This window comes from Tachysurus vachellii, chromosome 10 (genome assembly GCF_030014155.1).
Source record: "Tachysurus vachellii isolate PV-2020 chromosome 10, HZAU_Pvac_v1, whole genome shotgun sequence".
Taxonomy (NCBI): Eukaryota; Metazoa; Chordata; class Actinopteri; order Siluriformes; family Bagridae; genus Tachysurus; species Tachysurus vachellii.
Window position 1 is genome coordinate 5,354,253 of NC_083469.1, and position 15,666 is coordinate 5,369,918.

The following is a 15,666-nucleotide window of genomic DNA, read 5'->3' on the forward strand; positions in this document are numbered from 1 at the left end:
AAGGGAGGGGAGGGAGGGGAGTAAGAGTGAGAGGGGGGAGTGAGAGAGAGAGAGAAGAAGGAGGAGTGAGAGATAGCGAGAACGAGGAGGAGTGAGAGAGAGAGAGAACGAGGAGGAGGGAGTGAGAGAGAGAACGAGGAGGAGGGAGTGAGAGAGAGAACGAGGAGGAGGGAGTGAGAGAGAGAACGAGGAGGAGGGAGTGAGAGAGAGAGAAGGAGGAGGGAGTGAGAGGGGAGTGAGGGATGAGGGGAGTAAAAGAGGGGAGAGAGGAGTGAGAGCGGAAGGGGAGAGAGAGATGAGGGGGAGTAAAAGAGAGGGGAGAGAGAGGAGTAAGAAGGGGGGTGAGAGAGGGGGGGATACACAATGCTTTAATTTGATATTTATATAATATGATTCCTACACATTCTTGCTGAAGGTTAGTTTCTCTCACTGTACATCAGCCTGCAGAATGAATGTAGGTTCCCGGCGCTACGTTGCCATTATACAGTAAAAACACACTTCGTTTTACTGAAGATTACTGAACACAGCAAGAGCGTTAAGTCCCGCTTTGATTGCTACACCGTGAGGTCACGCTGCTTTTAGACACAAAACTTTCTGAGACGTAACGTGTGTGCTGTATAATGCAGCCCTGTCCTGACCTGTAGCTCCGTCCCTGTGGGCCAGAAAAGCAGCATACTGCAGCTTTAATGATCCTGACCTACATACTGCTGTGAACCAGCAAATACAACACACACCAGAGAGGCCATGCAGATCTGCACCAGCTTCTCAACCAGAGAATAATACACGATGGACCATGTGGTAGTTTAAAAGAAAAAAAAGAGGGGGGGAGGAGGGGGACACTGGCGTCCCGTTATCACCCCAAACCGTGTTATCTTTAGTATAATAGCTCAGTTTCTAAATACTGAAAAATTCTTTGTGAAACATTTTCATAACATTTATTTCCGTTTATTATCGCTATTAAGTCGTTCGGCGCCGCTGCTGTACAAGTCCCAGTGTATCAGCGGTTACTATAGAAACAACAAGCGCATCAATATTAACCTGATGTTCGTGTTACAGCTAAAGCGACTGCGGTCAGACGCCTCCTGACCAATCAGACTCAAGAATTCAACTGGGCTGAGCAGTATCCTTTATTTATTTATTTATTTATAGAGATGAAAACTAAAGCATGTAAAGGTTAAACAGCTGACGTTCAGCCTGTAGCAGAAAATCAATTTCAAGTGCTGATCTGAACAACAAAAAATAATCACCTCATAAAGAGTCTGAAAATGGTCTGTGAGAGCTCCTAATTCAGCTTAACGATGTCTAACTAGGAACCTTCTCTTAAGAGTGATTCAGGACCCAATCACACAGCAACCCTGAGCAAGAACAATACAACTTTTATCTAAGAAAAAGGGGCGGGGCTAAACCCGTTACTAGGTGAGACATTCGCATTCAAATAAATAAACAAATAAATGAATAAAATGAGAGAAAAAAAATAGGAGCGCTTTTAAAATCTGCTCTATTATAAACCTTCACTCAGTCTCTATGTTCAGATATTTGAGTCTATATCGTGTAGGGATTACGTCCGTGACCGATCGTATTACAGATGTTCTAACATCCGTATGTTATAAATGTAATAAACGTAAACATGTCCGACGCAGAGCAGAAATGTCTTATAATTTGGCGCTATCATTTCTGCCTCTATTTCAGAGATGCTAGTGTGTATCTCAAGGCCATAGTGGCTACATATTATATTGTCGCTGTCAGGCGGAATCCTCGTATCTCCAAAACCGTTATTTTTCAGGAAATGAAAAAAACGCTGTACCTTATCTGCAGTACACAGGGTTTAGTCCGCGTTGCAGTGGATTGTCTTGCGCTAAATTCCTGTCCTCAGACGAGCACCAGAACTAGCGGGGGTCAAGATTTTTTTTTTCTTTGAGCCCAGTGTTTTGAAGACATTTACCTCAGAAGACGTGTTGATTCGTTGCGACTCTTATTAAGGAGAAATATGCCGCGAAGCTCTCTCGCGGAGTGAGGAAGAGGTGGACAGTTGAAGTGTCCAATGGAGTTATGAGATTTGCGCTCAAGCTATTTTCAAGACTTTAGATTGGTTAATAACTTGTAAAAATAACAGACCCACGTGGGGACTGACCAATAGCATCGATATGTGAAAAAATATGAAATTGACCAAATTTGGACATACGAGGTTTCCGCCCGACAGCGACGATATATATATATTTCTGCGCTGTGTCAGAGATGTTATCTCTATTATGATTGGTCACAAAAAAAAATAAAAAATCCATACACGATCTAATCTGTAGCATTTTATTCCATTTCTTCTCCCTCTTCACCTTCTGGCCGTTTTCTCCTCTGCTAAAGAAACTCTTAAAAGTCCTCCTCACTTCTCTTAACACCTTTTGACCTTATGAGCTCTTTTAAGGGTTAAGATGACTTTTATCTGGTTCCCTGCCCAGGAATCAAACCCCGGATTACTCGAACGTGTCGTTAGCCAGTTACCTTGGTGAAGGAGCTGCCCAGCTTGACATGCGGTGTTGTGGGGAACTCTCTCTTCTTGCTCATGGTCAGAGATCCCGCTTCCAAGCTGTACAGGTTGGACATGACCAGCAGGAGGTCGGAAGTGGTTTTGACGGGCAGGAAGCGGCTACGAGGGACGTTCATGCCCAGAGCGTTTTCGAAGCACTTGATGGCGGCGCCTACGGCCGTCTCCAGCTGGATCACGTTCAGGCCACCGTTCAGAGTCTGTGGAGAGAAAACAGGAAAAGAAAGCCTTTTTAAATGCAGGGGAAAAGAAATGACAACATTACGCATTCTTTATAGAGCGATTTTAATGCACAAAGTGCCGTGATCATCCTTTTTACAGAAGTGCGTTTGTAAATTTTTCTTAAAAAATTATAACCTGAAAAATGACTTCAGGACAAAAGTCTGAAAAATAAAAGAACGAAAAATAATTAGGAAAGTGCATCTAAACACAGACACGCCTCCTGGGGGCGGAGCTCTGAGAACATGGGGGGAATAGGCTGAACGTGTTTATTCAAATATCTAGCCTACACCCTTAAAGGTGCGGTGCACGATCTCCGAAAGCCAATGTTGACATTTGAAATCACCAAAACAAACACACCCCTAACTCAAATGGGTGTCACCCCTGTTTTGATAGCTCCACCCCACCCATACATACGTAACCCAGGCAACTATTATGGCGGAACCTGTTGGGGCAGCTGGCCGAGGGGGTGTTTTTGTCAATAAATGAACTCAATGAGTAATACTATGGTAATACAAATGTGTTTTTGTAGTAGTGTGGGTTGTACCGTGAAAGGTTTAGAAGACAATGACAAGAAGACAATGTTCAACACCTAGAACCCGAGGCAGAGGTAATGGCAAACATGCTCACTGAACACACTCTCTGCCGCATATTGACAAGACACGCCACTTTCTTCTCATTGGCTACACGTTTGTTTTGTTTGTCGGCCCAACTCAGTTTTCTGAAGCATTTCTCAAACATCGTGCACCAGCCTTTAACCATTAGGAGGCTAACCTTGAAAAATATTGACCTACTGCACCTTTAAAAAAAAAAAATAAATAAATAATCATATTTGAATAGAATAAATCTAGAAATCTAGAATATATTTGAACTTGTAAATCCTCGAAACGTGTGTGTGTGTGTGTGTGCATGTAGTCAGCTATGTTTTTAACCTTCGGATTCACGATGATTTCCATGTCCATGGCGTTCTGCTGCTGCAGTCTCTTGATGGCGGCCAGCGAGATCCACAGGTTGTTGGTGTTGAAGATCTTGAACTTGGAGACTGATTTGAACTCGTCAACGTGGGCTTTGGGAACCTGCGCGATCTCGAGTAACCTCAGTTTCCCCTCGTACTGAATCAGAGTTCCTCCCTGGAGGAAGGTGGAGAGAATCGGTGTGAATCATAACTCTGATCATCTCCTCGGTCTTAGATCTCTACAGCAGGTTACATGGAGTGATGGTGCTGTTGAACTCCCAGATGGTCAGATGGTGTTGATCAAGCTTCTAATATGTTGCTGTTTCTATAGTAACAACTTACACATTGTATGTATAGCAAATGGCCATGTAGTTGGATTTGGTTTTGATCTGGTGAAGTTTACACGCTATGATTTTTCTATTTAAAAATAGAATTAAGAAACGATTCACGTTTCAGTGAAGGTTAGAAAGTCAGGAAGGAATTAAAGTGGAGTCTGTAATGAACTCAGAGGTAACTCTGACCTGTTAGTTCCTCAGGAGCTCTCGGTTACACAATTCCACTCGACTACAAACTGGACGTTATTTACATTGACATTATTTCCTGTCCAGTGTCACTAACTGAGGATGAAGTTCTCTCGCTGGTTCCTCTCAAGGTTTCTTCCTCATGTCACCTCAGACTTGATCAGACAGTGATCAAGTGACAGATATTAAAGATAAATAGTGACTTTATTTTAAACTTTATGTTTTTTTTCCTGTTTCTACGCTGCTTTGAGACAAAGTTCACTGTTAAACACGATATACAAATAAACTGAATTGAAATGATAAAAGATGAAAATCTAACAGTTTTATTTTGTCATCTTCCTTTCATTAGTCAGATGTTCTGATTACTTTATATATATATATATACACACACACACATAAATATACACACACACACTATATATATATATATATATATATATATATATACACACACACACACACACAATATATATACACACACACACATACATAATACATACACACATACAGTACTGTGCAAAAGTTTTAGGCAGGTGTGAAAAAATGCTGTAAACAAAGAATGCTTTCAGAAATATAAATAATGAGTGTTTGTTTCTGTCAATTTACAAAATGCAAAGTGAGCAAACAAAAGAAAAATCTAAATCAAATCAATATTTGGTGTTACTAACTTTTTGCCTTCAAACCAGCATGAAGTGATGGCACGACCCCCACAGAGCCCTGATCTCAACATCACCCAGTGTGTCTGGGATTACATGAAGAGACAGAAGGATGTGAGAAAGCCGACATCCACAGAAGATCTGTGGTTAGATCTCCAAGATGTTTGGAACAAACTACCAGCCGAGTTCCTTCAAAAACTGTGTGCGAGTGTAGCTAGAAGAATTGCTGCTGTTCTGAAGGCAAAGGGAGGTCACAGCAAATATTGATTGGATTTCGATTTCTCTTTTGTTCATTCACTGCATTTTGTTTCGTTTATGAAAATAAATCTTTAACACTTCCATTTCTGAAAGCATTTCTTTGTTTACAGCATTTTCTCACACCTGCCTGAAACTTTTGCACAGTACTGTATATATTAAGCACAAGCACAAACATAATCTGCATGATGTAGCGTCATGGAACACATCTGGTTAGCATTGGTACGGCATAAGAATTCTAAAATGAAAATTATTTAGAATTTGTGCTGGATGTTTTCCAAAGTTCTGCATGTTCTTGTGATGTGTAGTAAATTCTAGCTACTAATAAATAAATGATTCGTGTCTGACCTTGACGTCGGCTCTGGTCTTGTCCGTGACCTCCATGATGAACTCGCAGCGCTTGCCGTTGGGTTGGCTCACCAGGTGGTTGAGGATGTGCAGGTCCACGGTGGCTCCCAGGTTGTCGATATTGGACACGAAGATGTACTCCTTCCCCTCGGCGATGAGCTGCTCCAGCAAGCCCGAGTTATAGAAGCTGGCGTAGATGTCTCCGTGTCCGGGTGGGTACCATCCCTCGGCGCTCTCTCCCACCATGCCGACGTCCTTCGACACAGGCAGCAGAGACTCCTTATTAACCCTGGGATACCTAGAGGCGACGGACGGACACGTTTAACGGGTAAGGAGTTCGTTTGGCTTTTGTTCCCATCTGTTCATCTAGGTATAAACTTAACCTGCTGCTTTTAATACATGGAGGTGTTCACGGTCTACAGCTGCCGTATACTTAGGGGGCCAAGCACTAAAGTTACCTAGGAACCTTGTTTGAATTGTATGTTTTCTTCTCACTGGTAGCGATATATGACCACACAGGAGTCTATAGCAGCACATAGAATACTTTGTCGGCTTTTAAAAAGATTTGGCTCAGTTAATGCCACCAGTACAGCCACCCGGACCTACGTTCCTCGGACGTTCCTGCGGAACTTCAATACGAGGAACTTTTCGTCCCAAGCCTGCAAAGGAATTTGACAGAAACTGAAGGGTAACAAAATTCTCACTCGGACATAAGAGGGTCAGAAAAAAAGCTACACTTTTTTCAGGGGTCATTAAAGACATCTCGACAGCCTGTATCATGACTGTGGCTTTCACCGTGTCAGGAAATCACACGTACTCTAATTAACTCTTTTTACCAAAGGGCCACAAATGTTCCTGTTTTTTCGTTGTGTACTTTTTCTTTTCTCCTTGTCGTCTTCGTAAGCTAGGGATGAGCTTTTCCTAATTTGATACAGTAATACAGTACGGGTGTCGTTTATCATCATCTGCTTCACCCTCGTTGTTTCCTCTTTTGTACTTTGCTTTATTTAATCCTTTGTGTCAGCAGGATCCTTAAAAAAAATTCTTGTACCGTTAAGAATCAAGCATCTCTGAAGAGCGTGTTAAATATTAACGTAACCCGCGGCTGCTGATCCGCATCGTCTACCTTTAATTAGTCTCGGGTTACCGCGTCACTATTTTAAGACGCATAACCACGGCCGTTACTGACACCTCGCTCGGTTAGGATTTAGAAATGGAAATAACTTTAGCCATTGTCGTGGTGACAAAAACGATGGCTTGTGTGACTTCTCTGGTACTTAGGTGGAGATTGTGTGCGTGTGTGTGTGTGTGTGTGTGTGTAGAAACCTGCTCTGGTTGAAGGTATGTATCTTGACCCGGTGGTGTGTGTATTTCTGCAGTATCTTCCTGGTGTCCTCGTCAGTGTTGAACGAGTTCATTAGGACCAGCGGGACGTCCGTGTTGTACGTCTTGTTCAAGTGCTGAGGAGAAACGTTAAAGTTTATCAGAACAGCGTCAGGATGATAAACGGCATCCCTGACGTCGAGGCGTACGAAGAAGCACGTACTGTTGATCACATAATGAATCTCTTCAATCTCTAAGATATAACTGAAAGCCGTCTATTATTATTGTTGGCGCAGGATTTCATTCCAGCCAAGCAGAAGTCACACCGTGTCTACTACAAGCCCAGATTACCTGATTAAACAGGTCGAATCAGAGTCTCCTGCCTGACTGGAATGACAACCTGCACCCACGCTGGCGTCCGTATACGGACAAGAACCAAGCAAAATACAATGAACAATGGCGTCTGGAATCTTAGCGATCGTATCAAGAGTGTTAACCTGAAGCGCAGCTAAGAAACTAATAGTGACCTTTTCACCAGGTCTCGTTTACAGCCGTCAACTAATCACTAATGTAAATGTTCACATTTTAACTGTAACTAAAATTATAAGGATACGCTTTCATGTTTGTTCCTGAAATTTTCTCGTGGGTATGTGTGTGTGTGTGTGTGTGTGTGTGTGTGTGTATGTGAAAGTGACGTGACATACAGCTAAGTATGGTGACCCATACTCAGAATTTGTTCTCGGCATTTAACCCATCCAAAGTGCACACACACAGCAGTGAACACACACACACACCGTGAACACACACACACACCGTGAACACACACCCAGAGCAGTGGGCAGCCATTTATGCTGCGGCACCCGGGGAGCAGTTGGGTGGGTCGGTGCCTTGCTCAAGGGCACCTCAGTCGTGACTCGAACCCACAACCTCTCACGCCACAAATTCTCACATTTAGAACAAAAGTCAGTGCAATTATTTTTTTTATTTCAATGTTTAAAATAAACACAGTTTGTACTATTCACTAAATAAAGATGGTGCCGTAGTATATAGACCTTTCGAAATAATTAAAAACTATGAAAATTGATGCCATTCCTGGCTCTAAAGCACACGTCTAGTGCAGACCTTGTACTCTGAGCACCTGCTGCAGTATCGACTTTACCTTTGGAGCTGAGGAGCGTTTTGTACGTTGTCGTTTTGCTATTGTGTATGTGTGTGTGTATATATGTGTATGTGTGTATGTATGTATATGTGTATACGTGTGTGTGTGTGTGTATGTGTGTGTGTGAGAAGCTGAGCTGTGATCTATAGTTGTACCCCAGAGGTTAATATACTCCTCTATATACACCTCTCACTTGAACAGAGCAGCCTGTGTTCTGCCTCTCTCTCGTTCCTCTACACCTCTCAGTCTGTCCCTCTCTCCCCTGCCCTTTCGGTCTCATATTCGTTCTACACCCCTGTCTGTCTGTCTCTCGCTCTCCCTCCCTCTACTGCCCTTTTTGCCTTCCTCTCTCTCGCTCTCTCTCTTCTTCCATATGTTTCTTCTCTTCACTTCTCCTTCTTTTTTTCTGCCCGTCTTGGATCAACACCTCACACGCCCTGTCTGGGTCTCTGCACTACTTCGCCTCGGTTCGCTTCTCTTTCTGCATCTCTCTGCGTCTCTACTTCTGAGTCGGTCTCTTTCCTTTCCTGTGTCTCTATGCTGTGCCCCTCTCCCCCTCCCCCTCCCCCTCCCCTGCTTACAAAATATTTCACTGCCAACGTTTAACTGGTAAGCTGATGTTTCACCCTGAATACAGTAAAACAGTGCTCGTGTATTTCACACAGCTGCAGCGAGGTTGGGGGTGAAGAGGAGACCCCCAGAGAGCAGATCTGATACATGTGCTGGTGATGTGCTTGTGGGAAAAGTGCTTCATGTAGTCCGCATGTCTTAGTTTGTGTGTGTCACTGGTGCTGCGTTTTAGACTCTCAATCTGGTTGAACAGATTATTTTCATTAGATCACACAAACACACACCCACACACTGCATCGCCACACACACACACACACACACACACACACACACAAAATCTCTCATGAACTAGTCTGATTTTGTCTCCTTTAAGGCAGATACTATGTTTTATAGCTCTTTTTCATTTCAAAGCACATAATATGCTGAGACTGGGGTGAAAAGGGTGTCTGTGTGTGTGTGTGTGTGTGTGTGTGTGTGTGTGTGTGTGTGTGTGTGTACATGCATGTGTGTGTGTACAAGCATACATATATGGCTCTCTCTCTCTCGGTGTGTGTTTGTGTGTTTAGCAATTTTAACTCAAAGTGACTATTCAGCAAAACGACAACGTACAAAACGCTCCTCAGCTCCAAAGGTAAAGTCGATACTGCAGCAGGTGCTCAGAGTACAAGGTCTGCACTAGACGTGTGCTTTAGAGCCAGGAATGGCATCAATTTTCATAGTTTTTAATTATTTCGTAAGGTCTATATACTACGGCACCATCTTTATTTAGCGAATAGTACAAACTGTGTTTATTTTAAACATTGAAATAAAAAAATAATTGCACGGACAGCTCAGCGCACCCTTTTGTTCTAAATGTGAGAATTTGTGGCGTGACGTGTCGACACGGGGTGATGTTCTCAAGGACGTCAAAATCTGCACAGGTCTGTACATCATCTTTCCTTTAAATGAGTTCAACTGTATATACACACGGGGGTGCGGTGGCTTAGTGGTTAGCACGTTTGCCTCACACCTCCAGGGTTGGGGGTTCGATTCCCGCCTCCGCCTTGTGTGTGTGGAGTTTGCATGTTCTCCCCGTGCCTCGGGGGTTTCCTCCGGGTACTCCGGTTTCCTCCCCTGGTCCAAAGACATGCATGGTAGGTTGATTGGCATCTCTGGAAAATTGTCCGTAGTGTGTGAGTGCGTGAGTGAATGAAAGTGTGTGTGTGTGCCCTGCGATGGGTTGGCACTCCATCCAGGGTGTATCTTGCCTTGATGCCCGATGACGCCTGAGATAGGCACAGGCTCCCCGTGACCCGAGGTAGTTCGGATAAGCGGTAGAAGATGCGTGAGTGAGAGTGAGAGAGTACACACACACAATCATCTCACATCTAAAACACGCTACAGTTCGCTGAAGAAAGTTGGAGTTAGCTGAACACGGAGGCGTCGGTTTTCCCCACTCCGTCTGTCGAGCACGCCAACGCAGGCTGTAGTAGGTGTGTATCAGGTTAAAAAGGCTGATTTTCCTTTGTGTTGGTTACATCTAAGCAGCATTTCTGGGTGTTTTTAATTAGCAAAATTAAATAATTAAATATAAAAAAAACGACGAAAAAGAAAAAAAAATCTAAATTCAAGCTTTTTTTATTTAAACATTAATTCGAAAAAGTCGAATTAATTGAATTACCAGCGTCCACACAATTTAACTGGTTCACAAATGATCATCATTTATTTATGGATTTTATTGGGTCTGTCTCAGCCAATCAGGTTGCCAGATACGTAAAAATCACACCATTCAGCTACTTTTATCTTTGTTACTTTTATCTCTGTTTTACTTTCATTACAGCGTCAGGCGAAGTTCGAACTGCTGCTGCCGTGTGTGTGTGTGTGTGTGTGTGTGTGTGTGTGTGTGTGTGTGTGTGATGATTTAAGGAAAGCAAGGACAGCAATACTGCTCAGGAACTTTACAAAAGTGCACCTCTGCACTTCTCTAGTACAAGGTCGATTTCCAGACGCTAGTCGGCTTTGTAAACCCGTCGGCTTTTAATTGGCTTGGGTGTTTTCTCTCTTTGGGGATTGTGTGTGTTATCACTCTTTTGAGGAATTAATCGGTATCAGTGTCAGATTAACACCGGCTCAAATCACAGGTTGGGAATCAGGTCAGACATGACGCAGTTCCTGATCTAATCCACTCAGGAAGCTGTTATTACTATAACGTGAGTGTGTGTGGTGTAAATAACTTAAAACAACTGTAATAATCCTTAAAACAAGCGTGTAACGTAACATAGATGTATGATGTCGTCAGTATCGTAGCGGTTGAGCTGTAAAACTGAGAAAATGAAGGAAGTAGATGATGGGTGTGTTCCTACTTACTGCTACTGGACATCCTACTGGACATGTGTTTGTAATCATTTTGTGTCTCTGTATGTTGCTATTGGTTGATTGAATTTTCTCTGGGCTCAAAAAAATGATCTGTCTGTCTCTCTGTCGGTCCGTTGTTTCATCTGTCTGTCACTGAGTATGTGTCTGTCTGTCTGTCTGTTCGGGGGAAGTCGTGGTCTAATGGTTAGAGAGTTTGACTCCTAACCCTAAGGTTGTGGGTTCGAGTCTCGGGCCGGCAATACCACGACTGAGGTGCCCTTGAGCAAGGCACCGAACCCCCCAACTGCTCCCCGGGAGCCGCAGCATAAATGGCTGCCCACTGCTCTGGGTGTGTGTTCACGGTGTGTGTGTGTGTGTTCACTGCTGTGTGTGTGTTCACTGCTGTGTGTGTGCACTTTGGATGGGTTAAATGCAGAGAACGATTTCTGAGTATGGGTCACTATACTTAGCCGTATGTCACTTCACTTTCACTTTTTCCCTTTTTCTGTACGGATCCTCCGTAGAGATCGTCAGGAGCACCAAATTCTCTGGTGTTCATCTGGTGGAGAACTTCACCTGGTCACTCAACACCAGCTCCATCACCAAGAAAGTCCCAAACTGCTGCTATTATATTAAGTGTTCATTCCTGTATCTTTGCACATGCACTGTAGAACATACAGTCTGGTCACTGGTCAGTGCTGCGTTTGTGTAGTGACTGTTTTGTCTTGTCCTGTTTTGTCTTGTCTGTCTGCACTGTCTTTTGTCCCACACTGTACACCAGGTTGCACAGATGCACTTTATGTATCTAAGTCTTATTTACTAAGTCCTTATAGTACTGTCTTTGTTTTATGTAGCTCCATGATCCTGGAGAAACATGGTCTCATTTCACTGTGTACTGCATCAGCTATATATGGTTAAAATGACAATAAAATCTTGACTTGACTCTGTCTGTCTGTCTGTCTGTCTGTCTGTCTGTCTGTCTGTCTGTCTGTCTGTCTAAACAACTTGGGGTAACTCTGTCACATCACCCCACATTGTTGTTGATTATTTTCCTACCTCATGCTGCTATTTAATATCACATCTGAGAATATAAAGTGATGACCTAAGCTTTTTCTGAGGCTCATCATCCCTGGACTCCACACACATTTTCCCGGCTGTAGCACGATCACGGTGGCACTGCACACCCCGACACTGTACACACTGGTGTAAATGTGTAAGAACTGCACACCCCAACACTGTACACACTGGTGTAAATGTGTAAGAACTGCACACCCCAACACTGTACACACTGAGACACACTGGTGTAAAATGTGTAAGAACTGTACACACTGTTGCACTATACACACAGACACACTGGTGTAAATGTGTAAGAACTGCACACACTGACACTGTACACACTGAGACACACTGGTGTAAAATGTGTAAGAACTGTACACACTGTTGCACTATACACACAGACACACTGGTGTAAATGTGTAAGAACTGCACACACTGACACTGTACACACTGAGACACACTGGTGTAAAATGTGTAAGAACTGTACACACTGTTGCACTATACACACAGACACACTGGTGTAAATGTGTAAGAACTGCACACACTGACACTGTACACACTGAGACACTTGTGTAAATGTGTAATAACTGCATACACTGTACACACTGTACACACTGGTGTAAATGTGTAATAACTGCACACACTTTGTTAAAATGTGTAATAACTGCATACACTGTTGAACTGTACACACTGGTGTAAATGTGTAATAACTGCATACACTGTTGCACTGTACACACTGTACACACTGGTCTAAATGTGTAATAACTGCATACACTGTTGCACTGTACACACTGTACACACTGGTGTAAATGTGTAAACTGCATACACTGTTGCACTGTACACACTGTACACACTGGTGTAAATGTGTAATAACTGCATACACTGTTGCACTGTACACACTGGTGTAAATGTGTAATAACTGCACACACTGTTGCACTGTACACACTGGTGTAAATGTGTAATAACTGCACACACTGTTGCACTGTACACACTGGTGTAAATGTGTAATAACTGCACACACTGTTGCACTGTACACACTGGTGTAAATGTGTAATAACTGCACACACTGTTGCACTGTACACACTGGTGTAAATGTGTAATAACTGCACACACTGATGTAAATGTGTAATAACTGCACACACTGGTGTAAATGTGTAATAACTGCACACACTGGTGTAAATGTGTAATAACTGCACACACTGGTGTAAATGTGTAATAACTGCATACACTGTTGCACTGTACACACTGTACACACTGGTGTAAATGTGTAATAACTGCATACACTGTTGCACTGTACACACTGGTGTAAATGTGTAATAACTGCATACACTGTTGCACTGTACACACTGGTGTAAATGTGTAATAACTGCACACACTGGTGTAAATGTGTAATAACTGCACACACTGTTGCACTGTACACACTGTACACACTGGTGTAAATGTGTAATAACTGCACACTGGTGTAAATGTGTAATAACTGCACACACTGTTGCACTGTACACACTGTACACACTGGTGTAAATGTGTAATAACTGCATACACTGTTGCACTGTACACACTGTACACACAGGTGTAAATGTGTAATAACTGCATACACTGTTGCACTGTACACACAGGTGTAAATGTGTAAGGCACACTGTTGCACTGTACACACTGGTGTAAATGTGTAATAACTGCACACACTGTTGCACTGTACACACTGTACACACTGGTGTAAATGCGTAAGACACACTGTACACACTGGTGTAAATGTGCTATAAGGATTTCTGCCTTGATTATTAGCATCCGAGTTCTGGTCACGCTAACAAAGTATCCCAGATACAACAAACATCTGAATTCATGTTGTATAAAGCAGATTTAACGTCTATACCTAAATAACGTACACTACGTGGCTTACAGCTGTACACACACCTGAGCATTACACTCATCCAGGTTCCTTAGAAGCGCACAGTTGTAAAGATTGAACCTTTAAGGTGAGAAATTCATGCCTTACCTCAATTTGCTGCACAGTCAGGTCCAGGAAGGTGTTTTCGTTTCGCACACTGATGAGACTTTTCGGCCCTTTGCAGCCCATACTGGTGCCCAGACCTCCATTCAGCTTCACCACCACCAGCTTGTTCAGGCTGTCGGCTACGTTCTCAGGTAAACCTTTCTCCTTGATTTTCTCATAGGGCTGGATCTGAAAAGAAAACAGAGAAATTCGTCATGCGCTAGAAATGTCAAACATTCCTAAGATCGTACGTCAGGTCTTTTGATTACGTGGCTTTAATGACTGAACGATGAGCCACGTGTTTACTTTAGATTCTCCACAGCTTCTAGACGTCCTAAAGCGAACGCGTCGGGCAGGAACGCCGGTGTGTGTTCACGTGGTGAAAGGTTTTTTCAGCCGTGATTAAATACAACACAGATTACGAATAGGCCATAAACAGATGGCATTTTTATAGCTCAGGATCCTGTGAACTTTTGCAGCCTTGAGTGGTGATAAACTTCACACGCTCCAATCGTACAGTGTGTAACGGACACGAATCATACGGCACGTGTGTAGCACGAGTCGTACACCCTGAACGATACGGCGTGTGTTGTCGTTCAGATAACCCTGATAGTAGGATTGTGTATGATGTAAGTGACGTGACGTGACGTGTGATCCTGCCCTCCTGCCTACTCTATCAGCTTGGAAAATAAAAACACGTTGACGTTTATGGCATTTGGCAGACGCCACTCATCCAGAGCTACTTACATTTATCTCATTTTATATGACGGAGCAGTCGAGGGTTAAGGGTCTTACTTAGGGGCCCGGCGGTGGCAGCTGGTGGACCTTGGGCTCGAACTCACAACCTTCCGATTGGTATTCTAACATTTTATATACTGAGCTTCAACAGAGAATACAGAGCAACCCAGAGAACATCTATTCTTTACATTTCTCTGTCCATCTCTCTCTCTCTTGCGGTCTCTCTTTCTCTTACACACTCTCTCTCCGTTTCTCTCTTGCTCTCTTTTCCTTTCTCTCTCAGTTTCTCTCAATCTCTCTCACTCACAGTCTCTCACTCACAATAATGTTAATTTCGTCATATGTTCGTCAACAACCTTTTTTTTTCCATGACTAAGACGAGACGATGACGAGACTGCACCGCTGTCCAAAAACGCTGACTAAGACTAAATTAACATGCGTTATTGTTGACGAAAAAAGACGAGACGAAAATGTTTTGTATAAAATAAAAACTAAGATAAAATCTCTTTTCGTTTTCGTCTACAATCGTCTCTGCTTTTTCATCAGCTGTTACGCCTTTAAAATATTCAGCACGAGTTCGCGGCTTCGCGCTGTTCAGTGTGTGTGTACAGTATGTGACTGATGTTCATTTTCATGTATGTATATTTACAATGTAAATATATGCATTTCACTAAAAATCCTTCCTATTTGTTTAATTAAATTTGTATTTCTGTTTTATGTGGTTTACTTTGTGCATAATGAGGAGAGGTGGTAAAGCTGACCAAGCAGCCACGTTTATTTTCTTTCTTTCTGTATTTCATCCAGAATATTGTTTCATCCAGAATCGCAGAGAACACGAGCACCGGTCAGAACCGAACGTGACCGGTTACATGTAGAAAGAATTCATCCACACGTCGCTCAAAAAAAAAAAACCTGGTGGCTTAGCGGTTAGCATGTTCGCCTCACAGGGTCCAGGGTCGGGGTTCGATTCCCGCCTCCACCTTGTGTGTGTGTGGAGTTTGCA

The 15,666-nt window shown here is 43.0% G+C and overlaps 1 protein-coding gene across 2 annotated transcripts in view; it reads right to left on the reverse strand.

Moving 5' to 3' along the window:
* The window catches only part of ugp2b (UDP-glucose pyrophosphorylase 2b), a 34,345-nt gene that overhangs the window by 2,314 nt on the left and 16,365 nt on the right, over positions 1–15,666 (reverse strand). For both annotated transcript variants that reach the window (XM_060878991.1, XM_060878990.1), the window contains exons 4-8: positions 13,929–14,114; positions 6,820–6,953; positions 5,494–5,791; positions 3,691–3,888; positions 2,497–2,739 (exon numbers count right to left, since the gene is read on the reverse strand). In XM_060878991.1, the coding sequence (XP_060734974.1) occupies positions 2,497–2,739; positions 3,691–3,888; positions 5,494–5,791; positions 6,820–6,953; positions 13,929–14,114 (1,059 nt within the window). The remainder of the gene's footprint in view (positions 1–2,496; positions 2,740–3,690; positions 3,889–5,493; positions 5,792–6,819; positions 6,954–13,928; positions 14,115–15,666) is intronic.